The 17,903-nt window shown below is 33.2% G+C and overlaps 1 protein-coding gene across 1 annotated transcript; it reads right to left on the bottom strand.

The window, feature by feature from the left end:
• Positions 1-3,664: 3,664 nt before the first annotated feature.
• LOC146902270 (uncharacterized) lies at positions 3,665-5,786 on the bottom strand. The gene is made up of 4 exons (XM_085735295.1): positions 5,443-5,786; positions 5,241-5,355; positions 5,037-5,151; positions 3,665-4,859 (listed from the first exon to the last, which is right to left on the bottom strand). The coding sequence occupies exons 1-4, from the start codon at positions 5,541-5,543 to the stop codon at positions 3,970-3,972; spliced, it is 1,221 nt and encodes a 406-aa protein (XP_085591421.1). The 5' UTR covers positions 5,544-5,786; the 3' UTR covers positions 3,665-3,969.
• Positions 5,787-17,903: the final 12,117 nt, after the last annotated feature.

Consider the following 17,903-nt stretch of genomic DNA (forward strand, 5'->3'; position numbering starts at 1 on the left):
AACCTAGGTACATGCCCCACATTTCAAAGCATGAAAAGCATCACACATTCCAATCTTCTTGAAGTAGCCTTTGATCCATCTCGCCATCGTAGTCTCGAAGAAGCCCTCCACACCCCGCAAGAGTACCAGATCCCTTCCAAGCACCATCACAATTAAGCTTAACCCAACCAATCCGAGGTCGCACCCAACCGATATATATAGTTTCCTTTTGATGCGGACTTTTTTGCACCAAATGCCTTCGTATCGTCGTCTATTTCTCTAGTAAACTTTTGAATTACCGGTGTAGGATTGCTTGGTCTTTGAAATCCTATTTCAAAAATAGATTTGTTTCGCCAATTCCATAAATACCAACATGTTGTCATGAAAGTAGTACGCCAAGTAGTAGGATTATCTCCAATCCCTTTTTTATTAAGGTTGTTAAAGATCCACTCCCCGCAATCAACGAGAGAAGAAATTAGTTATGTAATTAGACGGAATAAGTCCGAGCCATACCCGAGTGGCGTGCACACAATCACGAAGGACATGAATGACTGTTTCATCCTCTCTCGCACGGAAGGACAAGTAGGGGATACCAACCCCCACTTGCTACGACGATAATTTGTAAGGATTCTTCCATGAGCGGCCAACCAAATAAAAGTTTGGATACGATGGGGACCCTTCCGGTTCCATAAGGTCTTCCAATCACCTCTCACGGCCAAATAGGTCTCTTGCCGCAAATTGTAAGCACTTTGAACAAGTAAACGTAAATTATTTCTCACACATTTTAAATTATTTCTATTGAAAAACGTAAATTATTTTTCTTCTCGTCAAATAATAATTGTAAATGCAATTACAGAAATGCTCCTGTTTGATTTCTATTGTGAAACCTAACATAATTTTTGAAAATTGAATTTTACAGCTGCTTAAATTTTGCAAGTGTGAGGCTTTTTCTTGTCGTTTTTTGGATACATTCAAAATTCATCTGATATCTTGTATGCCGAGCTCTATGCCATCTATAAGGGTCTCTTGTTGGCCAAAGAAATGGGTATTACCGATTTTGTTTGCTATTCGATTCTTTACATTGTATCAACATCCTCAAGGGTCCCCCAATGAGGTTTCATGCTTATGTTGTTTTAGTCCAAGACATAAAAGAGTTATTGGAACAGGGAAATGTTGTGGTTAATCACACCCTTAGGGAAGGAAATCAATGTGCGGATTTTTTTGCCAAGCTTGGTGCCTCTTCGATGTTGAGTTTCTTCGGCATGAGTCTCCTCCGTGAACCTTAAGAATCTCCTCCAAAGTGATGGAATTTTCTTTGAGAGAGTAGCTCTCTTTTGTTCTTTTTCTTGTTTTAGCCTTGTACACCAAAAAAATTGCAAGTGTGTCTAATAAGAGTTAATCTTACTCGGTTATAAGGTCAAATATATAGTACTTAGACACGCATATATAAAAAACAGTTTTTCTAGTAATAATAAAAAATTGTTTTTACTTTTTATTAATGTTTGTTATATTATGTGTGTCTAAACACTATACATTTAATCTTGTGATCTCGTGTAATACCAGATCGTCTTTATGATAAAGAAAGATCAAAAGAATACATATTAGCAGTTGCCACAATTCATTATCAAAACAACTCACCTTGACCGGCCTTAAGCCTTACCCCCACCACCCGTTACCCGATGGGATGGGACCTATGATTTGATAAATGCTCTTCTGGCTTTTGAGAGTGACTAATAATGACACCCTCGTTTACCAGCATACTATAGCATATCAATAATGGCCCTGCGTAAGAATTGGAACGCTCTTAAGTCTTAATGCATGACGTTGACAAAAGTAGTATTGGTTAAACTCACGACTATGGCTTCTATCAAGGAAAAAACGTGTGTCTAAAATGTGGCATAGAATCAAATGATATTTATGAAGTTGTTTTGTTTTTGTAGGAGTTATAGCAGTAACATTTTTCCAGCAAGGAAGATATTTTAGTTTTCTTTGTCATAATTGGTTCACGCTATCATAACTTTAATATTACTCCTTCCTTCCATTTCAAAAGTTTGGTGATTTAATTTGTTTTGTACACAAATTAAAAATCAAAATTGTACAAAAAAAGTGTTTAATTTATGTATATTTATATTAAAATAGTATAATTAAGGTTCACTTTTACAACTTAATGCAAAGAGTATAGATCCTACTTTGCAATAAACAATCTCGTAAATACAATCTGGTTTCACTTTTAAGTATAATTTAGAGGTTCTTTTGTCCCTTTAATATACAAAGATGTTCTAACTTCTAAGGCCTCATTAGTAACGGTTTTCATCTTCATTTCGTCCTGATAGTAATTTAGCAGTCATCTTCATTCTTAATTTAATACACCTTATTTTCATAAAAAAAAAAAAAAAAAACTTACCTTTTAAGGTCCTTAAAGAGTGCCACAAGGCACTCGTTAGCATTTTTCTTTTATAAATGATACTAGTTTAATTTTATGTGTGTGTAAGCAGTGTAGAAATGTGTGTATCCTTGTATTGTGTGATGTTCATGTGCGTGTACATACTTCAAAATATAAGCCAAGTTTCTATTTCTACTAAATAAATAAACAGAACAAAAAAAGACATAGTCAAAAGTTTTTGAAAATTCTAAAAATTGTCAAAATATTGGTTTAGCGTTTGTTGAAATGCATTTTGATCTAGCTACCTTTCATCTTCTCACCATCACAATCAAAAAGGAAATTCATAATCGAATGTAATTCCATCCACCCATGTATAATTTGAAAATGAAAAATAGTGAACGTTATTGAAAAGTAAGCTTGCACTAAGCATTCACAATTAGAATAATCATGTTTTATTTTGAAGTGTATACCATACAAGACTGCTACTGACTTAGATGTCTATTCCCCATCTGTTAGGACCAAAAACCCAACCAATCGTAAATCAAAATCTTGCAATTCATGCCTTAGAATAACTCTCAGTTTGGTATCCTTTGAACCAAATCTTGAAACTAACATCTAATGAACTTTGGTCAGACAGTTGAAACTGATTATCTGTCCACATCAAAGTATATCAGTATAAAGATCTAGAAAATTTCTATAGTTAGGCAGCAGTTCAATTATCAGACATGTGTAAAGCATTACATTTCTCACATGCATTGTATGTTTTTTATGTTTGGTGAATGGGTTGTATATGGTAGGCAGCAATGCCAGTATGGCACCTAGGAATTTCTCATTTCATCTCTATGAAAAGTTGGAGAAGCTTATTTGAGATTGATTAGGCCCCAAGAACTTCATTTCCAGTAATATCCCAGCAAACAATCAGAGCAACTACCCTCTACCATTTTGAGGTGACCTTGGATATCATTAAATGACACCATTTCACAATATTCTCATGTCTTCTAACTTGACTTACTTCCTAGGTTCCTAATACTGATTTTAAAATTATGCTTCAGATTTAGTTACACGCAGTTATGGTTTATTATGTTTAGTAATATTAATGTCACTAGCCTGTTTTGTCACAATCACTTGCTAATGAAAAACAAACCTTTCCCAAGCACATATACTTGAGTCAAGAAGCTAATCTTGACTGAGAAATAGATATTTCAGCTTGCAGATTAAAGTCTCTACCACAAAGAATCAGGTTTGGTGCAGATAGCCCGGATAACAATATACACATTGGTCATGTCTTTGCCATGCATCAAATTTAAACTGGACTGCTTTAATCTTCAGCAGGGGGATATGGTTGCTTATAGACACTCCATTTCAAAAGTTCAAATTTCACACTTTTCTCTTTTAATCTAATAAGAGCCAAAGCAAAATGAAAGAAAGCAAGCTAAGATTTTTATATACAGTTCACATTTGCAGCAATGCAACTAGTAACTCAACGCCAGCTTCTAAATTTTTTTCACAAGCAGAGCTACACAGCAGAGAGTCTACATAAGAGGATTCAGCAACATTTTGGATCATCTTGAAATGCTAAACATATATGACACAACAAAAAAGACTATCTACGAACCTGGCCTACCAGTAAAACGATTGGATGGGACTCCTAGATGCCGGCAAAATTGTCCATCCTCTTCATTGTTAGCTAAAGGTGCTTTGCGCTTCCGAAACATTGCCTCTAAATTCTGATCTTCGCCCTCTACATTGCCTCTAGAACTGGAGTCAATGGTACCATAACCAGCTCCTCTAGGGTACAGAAATAGCTCTCTATTCCTCTGCAAAGGCATATGGCTATACTTGTTTCCCTCCTGAGAGAGACCTAAACCAACGCCATCTATTTCAGACGCTGAACTACTTTTGCCACTTGAACAAGGATGCAGACACTGACCCAACCTCAAAGATAAATCACATTCCCCACCTGGTGACTCCTGTGTGCCTAAAGCTGTTTCTTGTACAATTCTGTTAGCAACATGTTGAAATCTACCATACCGGGAGTTTTCCAATAGACCAATTCCAGAAGGCTCGGGGACTGGAGTGATGACCGGTCTGCCAACAAAGATCATGTCTGAAGAAGTATTATCTCTTACGGTAGTCCTTACTTCAGCTTGAGGCTCTCTGGTTTCGCCACCGTAATACAAGGGGTAAACTGAACCCATATTCAACGTGGGCTTAGCTTCCATCGTCAATGGCTGCTGCTGACTCGGCGGAAAACTGTAATGATAGTTACCCGAACCACCCGGCCTACTATTTTGATGAACATGCTGGTTAGAATCCGACACATGATTCGGTGAAAGAGAAGAAGTTGTCACTTTTGCATAGTTTAAGGGATTCCCAACAACAGGTTTAGGAGACACTGCAGGAGGTTGTTGAGGTCTTGGACCAAGATATGTCCTAGGGTTATTATGCCGATCGCTTCTCGAAGTTCTAACAGGTTTGCAACCCAAATTAAGTGCAGCTGATCAAGACACAAAAATGACCCACAAAACCAAAAATGAAAAAACACATTACTACCAGCTCAAAAAACAGTTAAAATCAGCTCAAAAACACTGAAAATCCGAAATGAGACATAAAAATATGATTTTTACACAAACCCATAAAAATGGATCCAAAGAAAAATGAAAAATTTCATTACCTTCAACACATGGGGGCAAAAGGTCACCAGTTTCAGTTGTCTCATCTCTTCTTATAATTGTGTTAACAGCATCATTGAGTCGGTCCCATAGTGTATCAGAGTTCAAATACTCAGCCTAAAAAACCAAATCAAACAAAATCAACAAAAGGGTTTAAACAAAAAATCCACATTACAACAAAAATCAAGAAAAGGGTTTATAGAAACCTCTGAATTAGCTTTGGAATACATGATTTCTTCAGCTTTGAGAACAACAACAGGAAGTTTCTCTTGCCATTCTTTATTTTTTTTAGTAGCTGGAGTGTGAGCTTCAGTGACAACCCTAATCAAACACATGGTGTGCAATCAGAATGTAGAAGAGAAAACATAGATGAAGAAAAATAAGAAAGAAAAAAAAAAAGATCAGAACCTGAAAATTTGTTGAATGATGGAACCTCTTAATGGTTGGTGACGCTCGCTGTGCCATGCTCTTCGTACACACTCGTATGGCCTTGGCCCTGGCCGCGGCATCTTCAACAACTTCACAATTTCAAAACACACACACAACACAAACAGAAACTATATGGGAAGAAGGAATGGACACAAATAATTGAGTAGTGTGTCTTTGTTTGAGGAGTTTACTTACATTTACTCACATATTTTATTTCATATATTTTTTTATTCTTAAAATTGAAAACTCGGTGTTCGACCCAAACTTTGATCCATCAAGTTGTATAGCGTAGGTTCAATTGAAATCAGAGCACGGTTTTGAATGAATCAACCCAACATAAAAATTAGAGAAATGATATTTCGACAACCACTTTGACAACTTTTGAACAACTTTCTTTCTCATACTCACATGATGTTGTTATCCTCTCTTCCTTTTTCTCTCTCCATTGTTTTTGACCAATAAGAAGTGAGAAAAACAAGGTTGTCAACAAAGTCATTATCAAATGGATGTCAAAATATCATTTCTAAAAATTATTGACACCCGATGACTTGAACCGAGATCTAAAAATATCATTATTATTAATATATTCCTTCCGGTCCAATATATAAAAGAAATATATATCAACAAAAAATTAATGTATTCTTTTGTAAAAACAAAAATTAATGTATTTTGTTAAAATTTTCTAACAGATACATTTGTTTGATTCAACTTTCTCTTGTATATATAAGATCAGAAAGATTATTTTAATTTTTTATGTATATAGAAACAAACACAGTGTGGTGGTGGCACAGTACTGCTCTCTCTGTTTCTCTCACTCACTCCTCTACATAGGGTTTTGTTTGTTTGATGGGTCAATTACACTTTGCTTCACTTGTCTTTGTTATTGCAATTCTTATTCCACATTTTCTAATGGGACTGTTTTTGATTGGGGCAGTAGTAGTAGTAGCTTTCTCTCTTTCTTTATTTTGTCTTCCTCAATAATTTAGAGGGTTTACAATTACCCATGGTTTTTTTATTTGTTCCTTTGATGGTGTTGTTTTGTTCAATTCAATCTCTTTTTATTTTTTTTGCTTTGTGTATGTGTGTGTGTCTAGGGTGGGGTCTGGTCACACCTCTTTCTTGAGAAAAGGAGAGTGGGAGGGTTAGGTTACTATCAAAAAGTACCTGCATAATAAAGTCTATTAAAATTCTCCCCTCTCCCTATACTATATTTAATATTGGGTTGTTACATGCATTATTATGTATCTATCTATTCTATTCTTTCCTATCCCTTCTATACTTTTTTACTACTACATAAAATAAAATTGAACAAGCATGTCCATACATACACATTACATTGCCACCATATTCGTAGTACATACATATAGGAAAATGACAAAACATAAACTAATATCAACTTCGATATAAAGTAACCAAAAAGAATCCAGGTACATCATTCTTCCTTAATAAAGCTACTCAGATTCTTCTTCAAATTTTAACCCTTCCTAGTTCCTAGCTCAAATTATTTTTACCCTATAGGGTGGTTATTAAATTACGTTTGTTATTCATGTTTTTTATTACAGACAACACTGTTGTTTCGGATATGCTAGAATATTGTGCTACCTAAAAAGTACACCACATGATATGGGTTTATGTTACATTATTGTGTTGAAAAGGTCAAATATGAAGAAATTTGAAGTGCTATTTGACAATATAGTAATAAGACGTGACAATGAAACATTTAACCGCATCTACAATGGAGACTCCCATCTTTGAGGTCTTAAATAGGTGCTTCACATCGACACATCACTTTTTAATAATTTTTAATAATGGTATCTAATAGGTACTCAACCACTCCAATGGAGTTCATCTAACAAAAGGTCTAATTGGGTCCCACCAATATTATTTATTTAAGGGAAATGTTAACTGGTGCACCGGTTAAAAAATCAACATATGGTAGTATTTGTATTGAAAGTAGTGTTGTCATTGCATTAAAAGCTTAAAAAGTGTTACTTTTTGAGTTAAAATTTCCTCTTTTGGCTTCCTTAATCGCTGACCCGGGCACTTGCTAACAAAACCCTTTATTTAATACACTATCTATTTTAATACATTTTTTAATTATTATTTTAATAAAAAGGTGATGTGGGTCGATTTAAGAAATAGGTCTTAATTTAGACCTTGCATTTTTTAAGCACCCTCAATTTTTTTTTCCCACAATGGGAATACCTTTGTATTAGGTACGAGGTCTTAAATGTTTAAGACTCTCCCATTGTGATGCTCTAATGGACCATGACCTGTGTGTCTAGTAGAGTAAAAATAAGAATTCTTCTCTATACCCAAACGGTTCTCGCTCATTCCCAAAGTAAAAGTCCAAAATGCCCCACGCAACTTAACATGTGTTGCGTGAGTTAACATGCGCTAGTTAGAAAATAAACGCAACTTAAGTCACGCCGCGCAACTTAAGTCACGTTGCGTGCTGTTATTAGCCCATGCGTAACCTCATTCTCGCCTCATTTTCTAACACAACACACTCAAATCTCAATTCTCTCTCAAATTACCCAACTCCAAAATTCCTTCAACTTCAAATCGAAACAACACTACAACAACAAGAACAAGTAAGCTTTCACTTAAATTATGTTGGTCTGATAGATTTTTTTTGTTAATCTAGAATTTGTTAGGTTTATTGTTTTGTTAAAATTTTAATTTTTTTGCAAGAAATGATAGAATGCTACACGCAAATGACTTATAGTGCTTAATTGTTATGATGTTTAGATGTTTGCATGATTATGTTAGATTTTTTACACTTAGATTAGATTTTTTTAGATTTAGGGTTTGTTTAATTTTATTTTTTTTTTGCAATATATGATACAATGTTACATGCAAATGAGTAATATTGCCTAATTATTTAGATATTTGCATGTTTATGTTGTAGTTATCATTTGTAGGGTTTATGTATAATTTGCACTCCAAGTGTTTGATGAAATGTCCGAATGAGTTTTCATTGATTGTGTTTAATTTCTAATTGTGTAGATTTGAAGCAATGGCCGGGTGGATCGACGTTCATGCAGAATTCAACGGCGGAGAACCTCGTACGTTGAAGGTTCGATGCCTTGATGTAACGTTAAGAGGTCTCAAGGATCAACTTAATGAATTCAATCAAGCACTCAACCCCGAGACACAAGGAGGGTGCAAAATGTTCGGTATAAACGTCCAAAACTCGACGAGGGGAGAGTATCATTCACTTGGGTGGAGTTAAAGAACGACGAAAATGTGACGAGCATGTTTTGGGAGCACACCAAGTTCCGGTGGATCGATATGCGGGTGACGTTGTTGAGATCAACCGAAGATATCATCAACAAATTGATTCCGCGAGAAGATCGTCATTAGTTAGGGTAAGGTGAATTCCAACTACAACATTTGTCTTACCTCGTAAATGGGGTAATTCAAATTTGCCAAACGGCGAGGACTCAAGCATTTCACTCGGCATTCATGTTTTTCCTTTGAAAAGATTAAATTTTTGTTAGGCCGGGTTTAGATGAAGGTATTAGGTGTCAAGGAATGGACCTCATTTCGATGGCACTTAAAATATAGCTTTTAGCTTCTCATTTTTTCTTTCATATTTACCCTTATTATTCAAATCAAAAGCTATCGCCTAATTTTACCAAACACTTCAACTAAATTATCAGCTATCGCCTATCGCCTAACTTATCACTATCACTAATTTTACCAATCGTAGCCATAATATACGGTTTTTTGCCAAGATATTTTAGTATATGGTGTGAATGAACAAGAATACTAGCTATATGTGCATTGAATGTGCAGTGAACACATTGATGGGTAGACGGGTACATTCTGCAGCTTCAGCACTGTAAATAAATCCTTTTATGTGATGAAAACAGCCTTTGAAGCAATACTGACGCTGTATGGGCCTTCCCCCACTCCTTCATGTCATGTCCACTCTTGACATTGCCTGCACAAAGCCAAATTTCTTTTTCAGTTTTTATGTAACGTTCACAATCCCACTTTCAAGTTCTATCCCCTTTTTTTCTTTAGGTACAGTACTTGTTTTAAAGAAGAAAATAAAGCTACAGTTTTAAACAGTAGTGCTATCCCCTCACCTCACAGTTCTCTATTTTGTTTTTACTTGTACTTTTTTATATTCTCAAAAGTACAGATTCCAGCGTTTTATATTACTCCATGAAGATAAAAAATAATTAATTAATTAGTAAAAGGATTATAAGATAATAATATGCACATAATCATAAACCAATTTCCCTCGTTGGTTTTGTGATGTGATGTGAGTTCCCCCCAATCAACAAGCAAACCATGCTCGCTGTCTTGTGTAGGAATATTAATATTAATAGAGTAGTTTAATTTTCAGTTAGGAGTGAATCTTTTCTTTTATTGCTAAAATGCATGTGACACATTTTTCGGACATTATTATCTACCTAAACTTTGCTTTAAGCTTTTAAGTTATATTAAATGCTAATTTTTCATTTCATAAGTGATTGGGAGTTGGGACCACAATCTTCAAACTATAGCACTTTGAAGCATAAACACAAAGGATATGCATCATTTTACTTCATCACCCAACCACTCCCGTATTAGCAATAAAGTTTAACTGTGAAAATCAATTGAAAGGAATGCAATTTTTAATCATATCCTTTCATTTCAATTAAACCAAACACGTTGTACAAAATAAATCAACAATTATGTTAGTTTTGGTCAAAGGTTGTTTTGACTCTCGTTTGAAGCTAAACCAAACACATGATTATTACTCCCTCCGTCCCGTTTTATCTCGGTTTGGTTTTTCACACATATTAAGAAAAATGTATAAATAAAGGGGAAAGTGAAATATATTGTATTGGGAATGATGAAAGTAGTATTAATTAGAGTTATATTGTATTGGAAATGATGAAAGTTGTATTGAAAATTGAAATAGGCTCAGTTATTTTGGGACACTTTTTTAGAAAATGGGTCAGATATTCGGGACGGAGGGAATACATTATTGTTTGATTAATTAATTAGTATCCACACAAGTTTGGTTGTGAATCCAAGTCTGCATACAAGTGATATATATGTGAGATTTTTGTTTGTCTTTTGTTAATTTTGTTTGATGATTTACTTGGTCAGGATGAGAGCAGAGGCATCGTGCATGTCATATCAGAGTCATGTTGTGGTTAGTAAAGGGTTGTACTAACTTTTGTTGCCTTTCAATTCATTTCATTTTGATGGCATTTATGGCGGGGGTGTAAGCATAATAGTACCAAGGCTAAAGACAAATGTGGTGTGGAAAGCAACTTCCCATCACTCGATTATTACATGAGGACAGTAAGTGAAGATTCTCAATCCAACTTCAGCTAATCACATTTTTTATTTTCTCAATTGGTGCTGGAATTTTATTTCTAATTTCGTCAAAAATAATACATGTTGTCAATTAATTAAGCATTAAATATGTTTTTAGTTGTTCTCAAAAAAAAAATATGTTTTTAGTCTCTATAAATTTGTCAACTTTTCATTTTAGTCCCTCTAAAATTTTCCTTCGACTTTTAGTCCTTATAAAATTTTCAATCACTACTTTTGGTCCCTATTTTTAATTTAATTTTTGTATTTTTTAATGAAATTGTGCATAAATGTGTAAAGTATTCTAAAAATTCCTTAAAAAAATTAGAATTTTTTAACAAAACACAAATTAAATATGAATTTTTAACCGTAAAAAATATAAAAATTCATATTAAATTCATGTTTTGTTAAAAAATTCTGAATTTTTTTGGAGTGATTCTTATAATATTTTGAATTTTTCTGAAATTTTTTATTAAATAATATGAATTCTACATATGAGTTTACTTTAAAAGAGGGACCAAAAGTGAAGGAAAATTTTAGAATGACTAAAACGAAAAGTTGACATATTTATAGGGACCAAAAACATATTTAACTCATTAATTAATTAAAGGGATGTTTGATTCTATCATAAATAAAGTGATTAAACATATGCCAATTGTAAATTGAAATAGACCATTCTATCACAAAGTTGCTACAAAACACGGTATTATTTCTTCCGGATTAAATGTCATATTTGAGTATACTTGAGTTATATACGATTGTTAAGAAAATAATTTACTCGATGGATTTCAATAGCATAAAATTAGTTTCATTTTCATTGACTAAAACACTTTTATCAATTGAAGATAATGAAGTAGTAATCACCAAAATTCACCAAACACATAATCAAATATGACGCATTCAACCAATTATCAAATGTATGCAATGCGACTAAACACGATTCTACATGCATGTGGTACCCATCGTCATCAAAGTCGTCACCTCGATATACAAATGTATCATAGTCGTCGTCATTTGAATACAAAGTATTATGGTCGTCTTCGTTGGATATAAATAGCATAGTCGTCTTCATTGGATATAAATATTCTACTTATAAATGCATGAACATATGACTCAACAAAGGCATACAATTAACAACAAGTCGTCGCATTTTCGTCTTCATTTTCCATACGTGTATTCATCATCAATATCGTCGTCATTTTGTATGTAATGATTCATCAACATAAATCATCATCATCATCATCATAATCATCATCGATGATGGGATAAAAACCGCAAGTGCACGGTTTACCGAAGTAGTAATAAAAGATATCATTCCGACAGGGAGTTATGAATTCAATTAACCTTCAATAAGGATTAGAGAAGAGTTTTAAGTTATAAAGTTTGGATTTTTAATTAAAAGAAAATAATAAAAATATAAAAACGGTGAAATCCTTATTTATTAATTTTGTTACGTCTGCAAGAACTTAACCTAATTTTTTCCCGCTCATTTGCTTTATTAGGTTTGCAATTATTTACCTAACAAATTCCATCTAAAAAAATACATTGCACACCAATTTCATTCCTATCCTCTTGCCTTTTTTTGAAGAAAATATTTTCTACCATATCAATGATCACACATGATCCTTCTATTTTATACTTTTTTTTTTTGGTCAAGAATTTTACACTTTTTTTTTATTTTTTTTTTATTTCATGCCTTTTTTTTGACATCCTTATTTATTAATTTTGTTACGTCCGTAGCAACTTAACCTAATTTTTTCCCGCTCATTTGCTTTATTAGGTTTGCAATTATTTAACCTAACAAATTCCTTCTAAAAATGCATTGTACACGAATTTCATTCCTAGCCTCTTGCCTTTTTTTTGAAGAAAATATTTTCTACCGCATCAATGATCTTACGGATTAAAGATTATTTATTGGTCTCTATTATAGTCGAGAAAACTCGTGCGACGCACGGGGCAAAAGTCTAGTTAGATTAGAAAGTAGATTTATATAAAACTAGGGTTTATGGTTTGGTTTGATTAGGATTATGTCATTAGACTTATCCAACAATCCCAAGACAAGAAGAGTCTACTCACTAACGTTCATTGTAAACATAGGAGAGAAGAAGAATAAGAAGAAGAAGAAGAAGAAGAAGAAGGAGAACATGAATGTAAATAACAATAAAATAAAGGTGAACTTTTATTCCAAGAACAAATGATGAATTGTTATGATAGCTAGCTACTCTATTCATAGTCTATAACGACTTAAATCCTAAGCAACACATCACTAGAATGTTCCACAAGAAACTAATAGGTAACTTGTCTTTAAAGCAAAAGCGAGTAAATTGGTGGCGTGTCAAGCTTCTATTGGTTGGCTTCATATTTTTGTATCAAATCTTCATATTTTGGTGAAAGATCTTCAAATTCTTTGCATAAGATATTTTTGTATGAGATCTTCATATCTTTGGCATGAATTCTTGCACAAGGTATTTTTATATGAGATCTTCATATTTTTGGCATGAATCACCTCCAATTCTCCTTTCTTTTGCTCCAAGACTTCATCTTTCAAATATTTGTTCCTAAAATAAAATAACTTGCAATTGAAGTAAAATAATTCTAGAAGGAAGTAAAAACATATTAAATCTAAATAAAATAAACTTAAATATTAATTAAAGACACTAATTAATGACTCGTTATTGACTCGTCAATCGACAACAATCAACTCAAGAATCAACAAAGTTCCAAAATCACATTTTGCATAAAAGACGTACAACTATCCACATCATGACATTCATCATATTTAACACGCAATCATCGTTGATTCATTTTTATCCTATCATGTTATCATGAACATAAAACCTATTGCAAGTTATCCGGTCATGAAATCGCAGTTTAACGAAGTTCGTCTATTTTCATCACTTTCTACATTTTCTAAGTAATTCAACAAAACAAGGTAAACATGTTTAAACACCTCAAAGAAAGCATATACACTACTCACGTATGATCACGTAGCATATACATTTAAGCATCATAGGCCTATTCCAATTGATTCCAAAATTCACCTAAGTTCGTCTCACTTTATCACTTTTCAAAAGAATTTCATTTTCCAAAGCAAAACCAAGTTAAAGCTCAAGCAAACCATCAAAAACCATTTCATAAATCATAGTTACAGAAACAACCCTAACCGCTGGCGGAGGGAGGGGGGTGCTTTGGAGGCCATGGTCCCCCCTTTATTTTTAACAATTTTTTTTATATGCTACAATTAAACTAGTATGTTAGAATGTTTCATAAAATATATACTCCCCAATTAATCTAGTTAAAATATTCATCATGTTATTAGATTAATTGACAACTAATATCATTACTTATATGAAACTACATTTACCTATTATTGTGTCTCGTATTGAATATAGATTTAAATTTCTTTCAATGTCTCTCATACTGAATATAGTTTTAAATTTCTTTCAAAAACAATAAAATATTAGTTTAGTCCTTTAGGGTTATATATATATATACATATACATACATATATATATATATATATATATATATATATATATTTATCTTTTACATTTAAAAACTAATTTTTTTCAATTAAATTATGTTCCTTGTTTGCTGAAAATAAATGTTCCTTATACTCGGCCCCCCTAACTTTAAATTCCCGGCTCCGCCCCTAACCCTAACCCTACCATTTTCCTTTGAGAAAAACGAGTTTCGAAAAATTATGTGTTCTTGAACATTTTACAAAAGTTTGTTTCGATTCTCAAAACCAAGTTCGATCCAATATATTTAATGTTTCCAAAGATTTAGAAAGCATGACAACAGTTAAATACATCAAAAGAATAAGTTTCGGAAGTCCATATCGACCCCGAAGTACCGGAACAACCTAAAACTAGGGTGCTGAATCGGACAACTCGCCACGGGCTTGCTCGACGAGTTACACCGTAACGAGGGAACCCCTGTTCTTGGGTTTCCTCTCGGGAACCCACCAATTTTAATTAAACAATAGAGGGGGGACTCCGTTAGTTTTGAGTTTTTTTTATCAGTCAATTAAAAGAGGGATTAATAACAATTTTTTACAAAGTGCAAAAATCTAAACCAAACAAAAAAGTGTAAGAACCAATATAAAAACGATCAAAGTGTAGCAGAACTAATCACACATCTAAGCCTTTAATTTAATGATTGTTTTACATAGTTCATGGTAGGGGACTTACTTTTTTTTTTGTTGGGAAAGGGGACTTAGGACTGTTTGGATTGGCTTATTTAAGCTTAATCGAACTTATCTACTAACATAAGCTTTTGTAAAAGTGTTTGGATACATTGATTAAAAGAGCTTATACTAATTTCATAAGTTGATTAAGCAATATTTTAATAAGCTCAAATTACAAGCTTATCAATTGGCTTCACAGGGAGCTTATGCAAAAGTAAGCCATTCGATTCCCTGGTGGGTGCTATTTTTCCAATTTGACACAATTATACTCCCTTTTTAAACACACTTATCTTCTTCTACTTCTTTTTTATTTAATTTCGATAATAATTTTTTTTATAACAAATATACTCCTATATTTTAGTTTTATACTCTTATCTTTATCTTTTCGGTTGCATTTAAGGTGGGTGAGGAAAAGAATTTCCCATCATGGGAAAGTAGTTTTTTACCATTAGATCAAATAGAAACACCGATCTTATTATAGTCTCTCCATACTAGATTTTTTTCCAACTTTATCTTCAACCTCTCAAACCATGAAACAACCCAGAATTTTTTTGCTTTTTTAAGTAAAAATCTCAAGGAGAAATAGCTCAACAACGACAATCATCCAATATGACATTTTATGTCCATTAATGGGTTAATTCCCTTCACCTTCTCCATCTAAACCCTTTTTCTTCTTCTTTCTTTTACCGAGATCTCAATCCTTTTCTTCTCCACCATAAATCCATTTCCTCATCTTCTCTTTACAACTAACACTACCCCTAAACCGGACATTCAAATTGAGAATGACTTTATAGCTCATCTCTAAATTATATAACGACCCACTTATACCCTTCCACACCCCACCATCCAACATGACAATCTTTAATTCTTTATTTCTCCATTAGATTGAACTAACACTATTGGTATTTTGATTCTTAGGTCTTCGTTTTGGGGTATGGGTTTTTTAACATCTTTAATTTTAGGAAATTGGTGTTAAAATCAAGATGGTGATGAAGATTTTTTTAGGTTTGAAGTCTACCGTATGTTCGGCGGTTGAAAAGTTTTTGTGGTGACGAGAAGAGTTGACACACCCTAAAGTTCGAAGTTTGTTTCACAATTATTAATAATAAGAGGACTAATTAAACATAACTGATGCCAATGAATAGAGGAGGGTTGGGACGGTGAGTTTGTTGCCGATGGAGCGATCGTGGTGGTGGGTGAGTCACCGAGTTGGGATGGAGGAGAGAAGGGGGTGGGAGATATTGTGAAGAAAAAAAACTAATGGTGAGAGTCTTTAATAAAACTATGCTCTTCATTTGATCTAAGGGTTATAAATCAACTTTCCCATGATGAGGAATTCTCTCCCTCACCCACCCTAAGGGTGTGTTTGGTTCCAAAGATAGAGAAAGGAAAGATAGGTGAAGGAAGGGAAGCACAAGTTCCAATAATCTTTCCATCCTTTGGATGCAATGAAAGAGTGAATGGAAAGATTGGTTCGTACGTGGGACCTACACAGAAAACTTTCCTCCCACTGGTGGAGAGAAAGTTCACTATACCATCAATTTTTTTGTATTTCTTTTTTTGTCCTTGCTTCCATTCATGTTTTATTTCCTTTTTTATAATGTTTTTGTTTCTTCTAAAATATAAACTAACGTGGTTTTTTTTACGGTTAAACAATATGAGATGCTTCTAATATAACTAATATTTTTCTAAGTACAAATATTTATAAATTATAAATGTATGTCTTATCTTGTCAAAAAATATGTTTTTAAATTAAAACATTTATATTTATGTTACATAAGGGCAATTATGTCATTCACTAAATATATACCTTTCTTTCCTCTCACAATCCATTCACTTTCACTCCTACCAAACAACCCATAAAATCATCTAACTTTCCACTAACTTTCTATTCACTTTCATTCATTTAACAATCTTTCCTTATCCTTTCTTTTGTCATCCAAACGAACCCTAAATGCCACCTATCTTTTTTGCTAAGTTTTTTTAGTGGATCTTTTATATGTTATGTAATTCTATATTTATTGTTTTGCTAAGTTATGTTAACCATCTTTATCATTTATGCTAAGTTATATATTTTTTTACATCCTTTTAATGGTGGTGCGTTGACCGTCTAAAACAACATTGCGCACACAATCAATAAAAACATCTAGAGTTGCCACAAGAATTAAAACATTAATTAATTTGACAATTCTAAATGTTCTCATTGATTGTGTATGCAAAGTTGTTTTAGATCGCCAACCCCAACATTAAACTCTTTAATAATGATTTTGATTCTTCATTATTCTTTTAAAATAAAAATATATTAACATTTTATATTTGTTTATATAATGACACATCCAAACACTTTAATATATGTAAGTATTTATTAACGTAAACATCCAAACGTAAAAAGCTTATTGAGTATAAACACTTATGATATAAGCTGCGATGCTATAAGCTCTAATGCTATAAGTATTCGTATAAGCCGTTTGTTTATCAAACAAGGCCTTACTTAATACTTCATGTAGAAGTCAAATTTTTTAATTTTTTCTAGGAACTAAATTAATTCTTGCGATTTTTTTCTCCTTTGATTTCCCTTTGCAGTAAAACAACGAAAATGAGTAAATAGTCAATTACCCCCCGAAATTGTATCTTTCGTCAAAAACCCCTCTCGAATTTTGCAAAACGTCAAGAACCCCCGAAATTGTCCGGCGTCTATCAATTACCCCCTCGCTAATTTTCTCCATCCAACATGATGATGTGGCGTTAACTGCCACGTGGCACCGCCACATGGTCGAAAAAGTCATGTCACGTCATAGGGCGGTAATTGACTATATTTTTATTTTATTTTTTGAAAAAAATCTGATTTTTTTCTTTTCAAAATTAACATCCGTGCCACCCACTCACCTTGCAAATGCCCCTTGAAATTTAACATTTATGTGCAAATACC

Source organism: Medicago sativa, chromosome 8 (assembly GCF_051527215.1).
Source record: "Medicago sativa cultivar Bolivia chromosome 8, Bolivia_mono, whole genome shotgun sequence".
NCBI classification, from domain to species: Eukaryota; Viridiplantae; Streptophyta; class Magnoliopsida; order Fabales; family Fabaceae; genus Medicago; species Medicago sativa.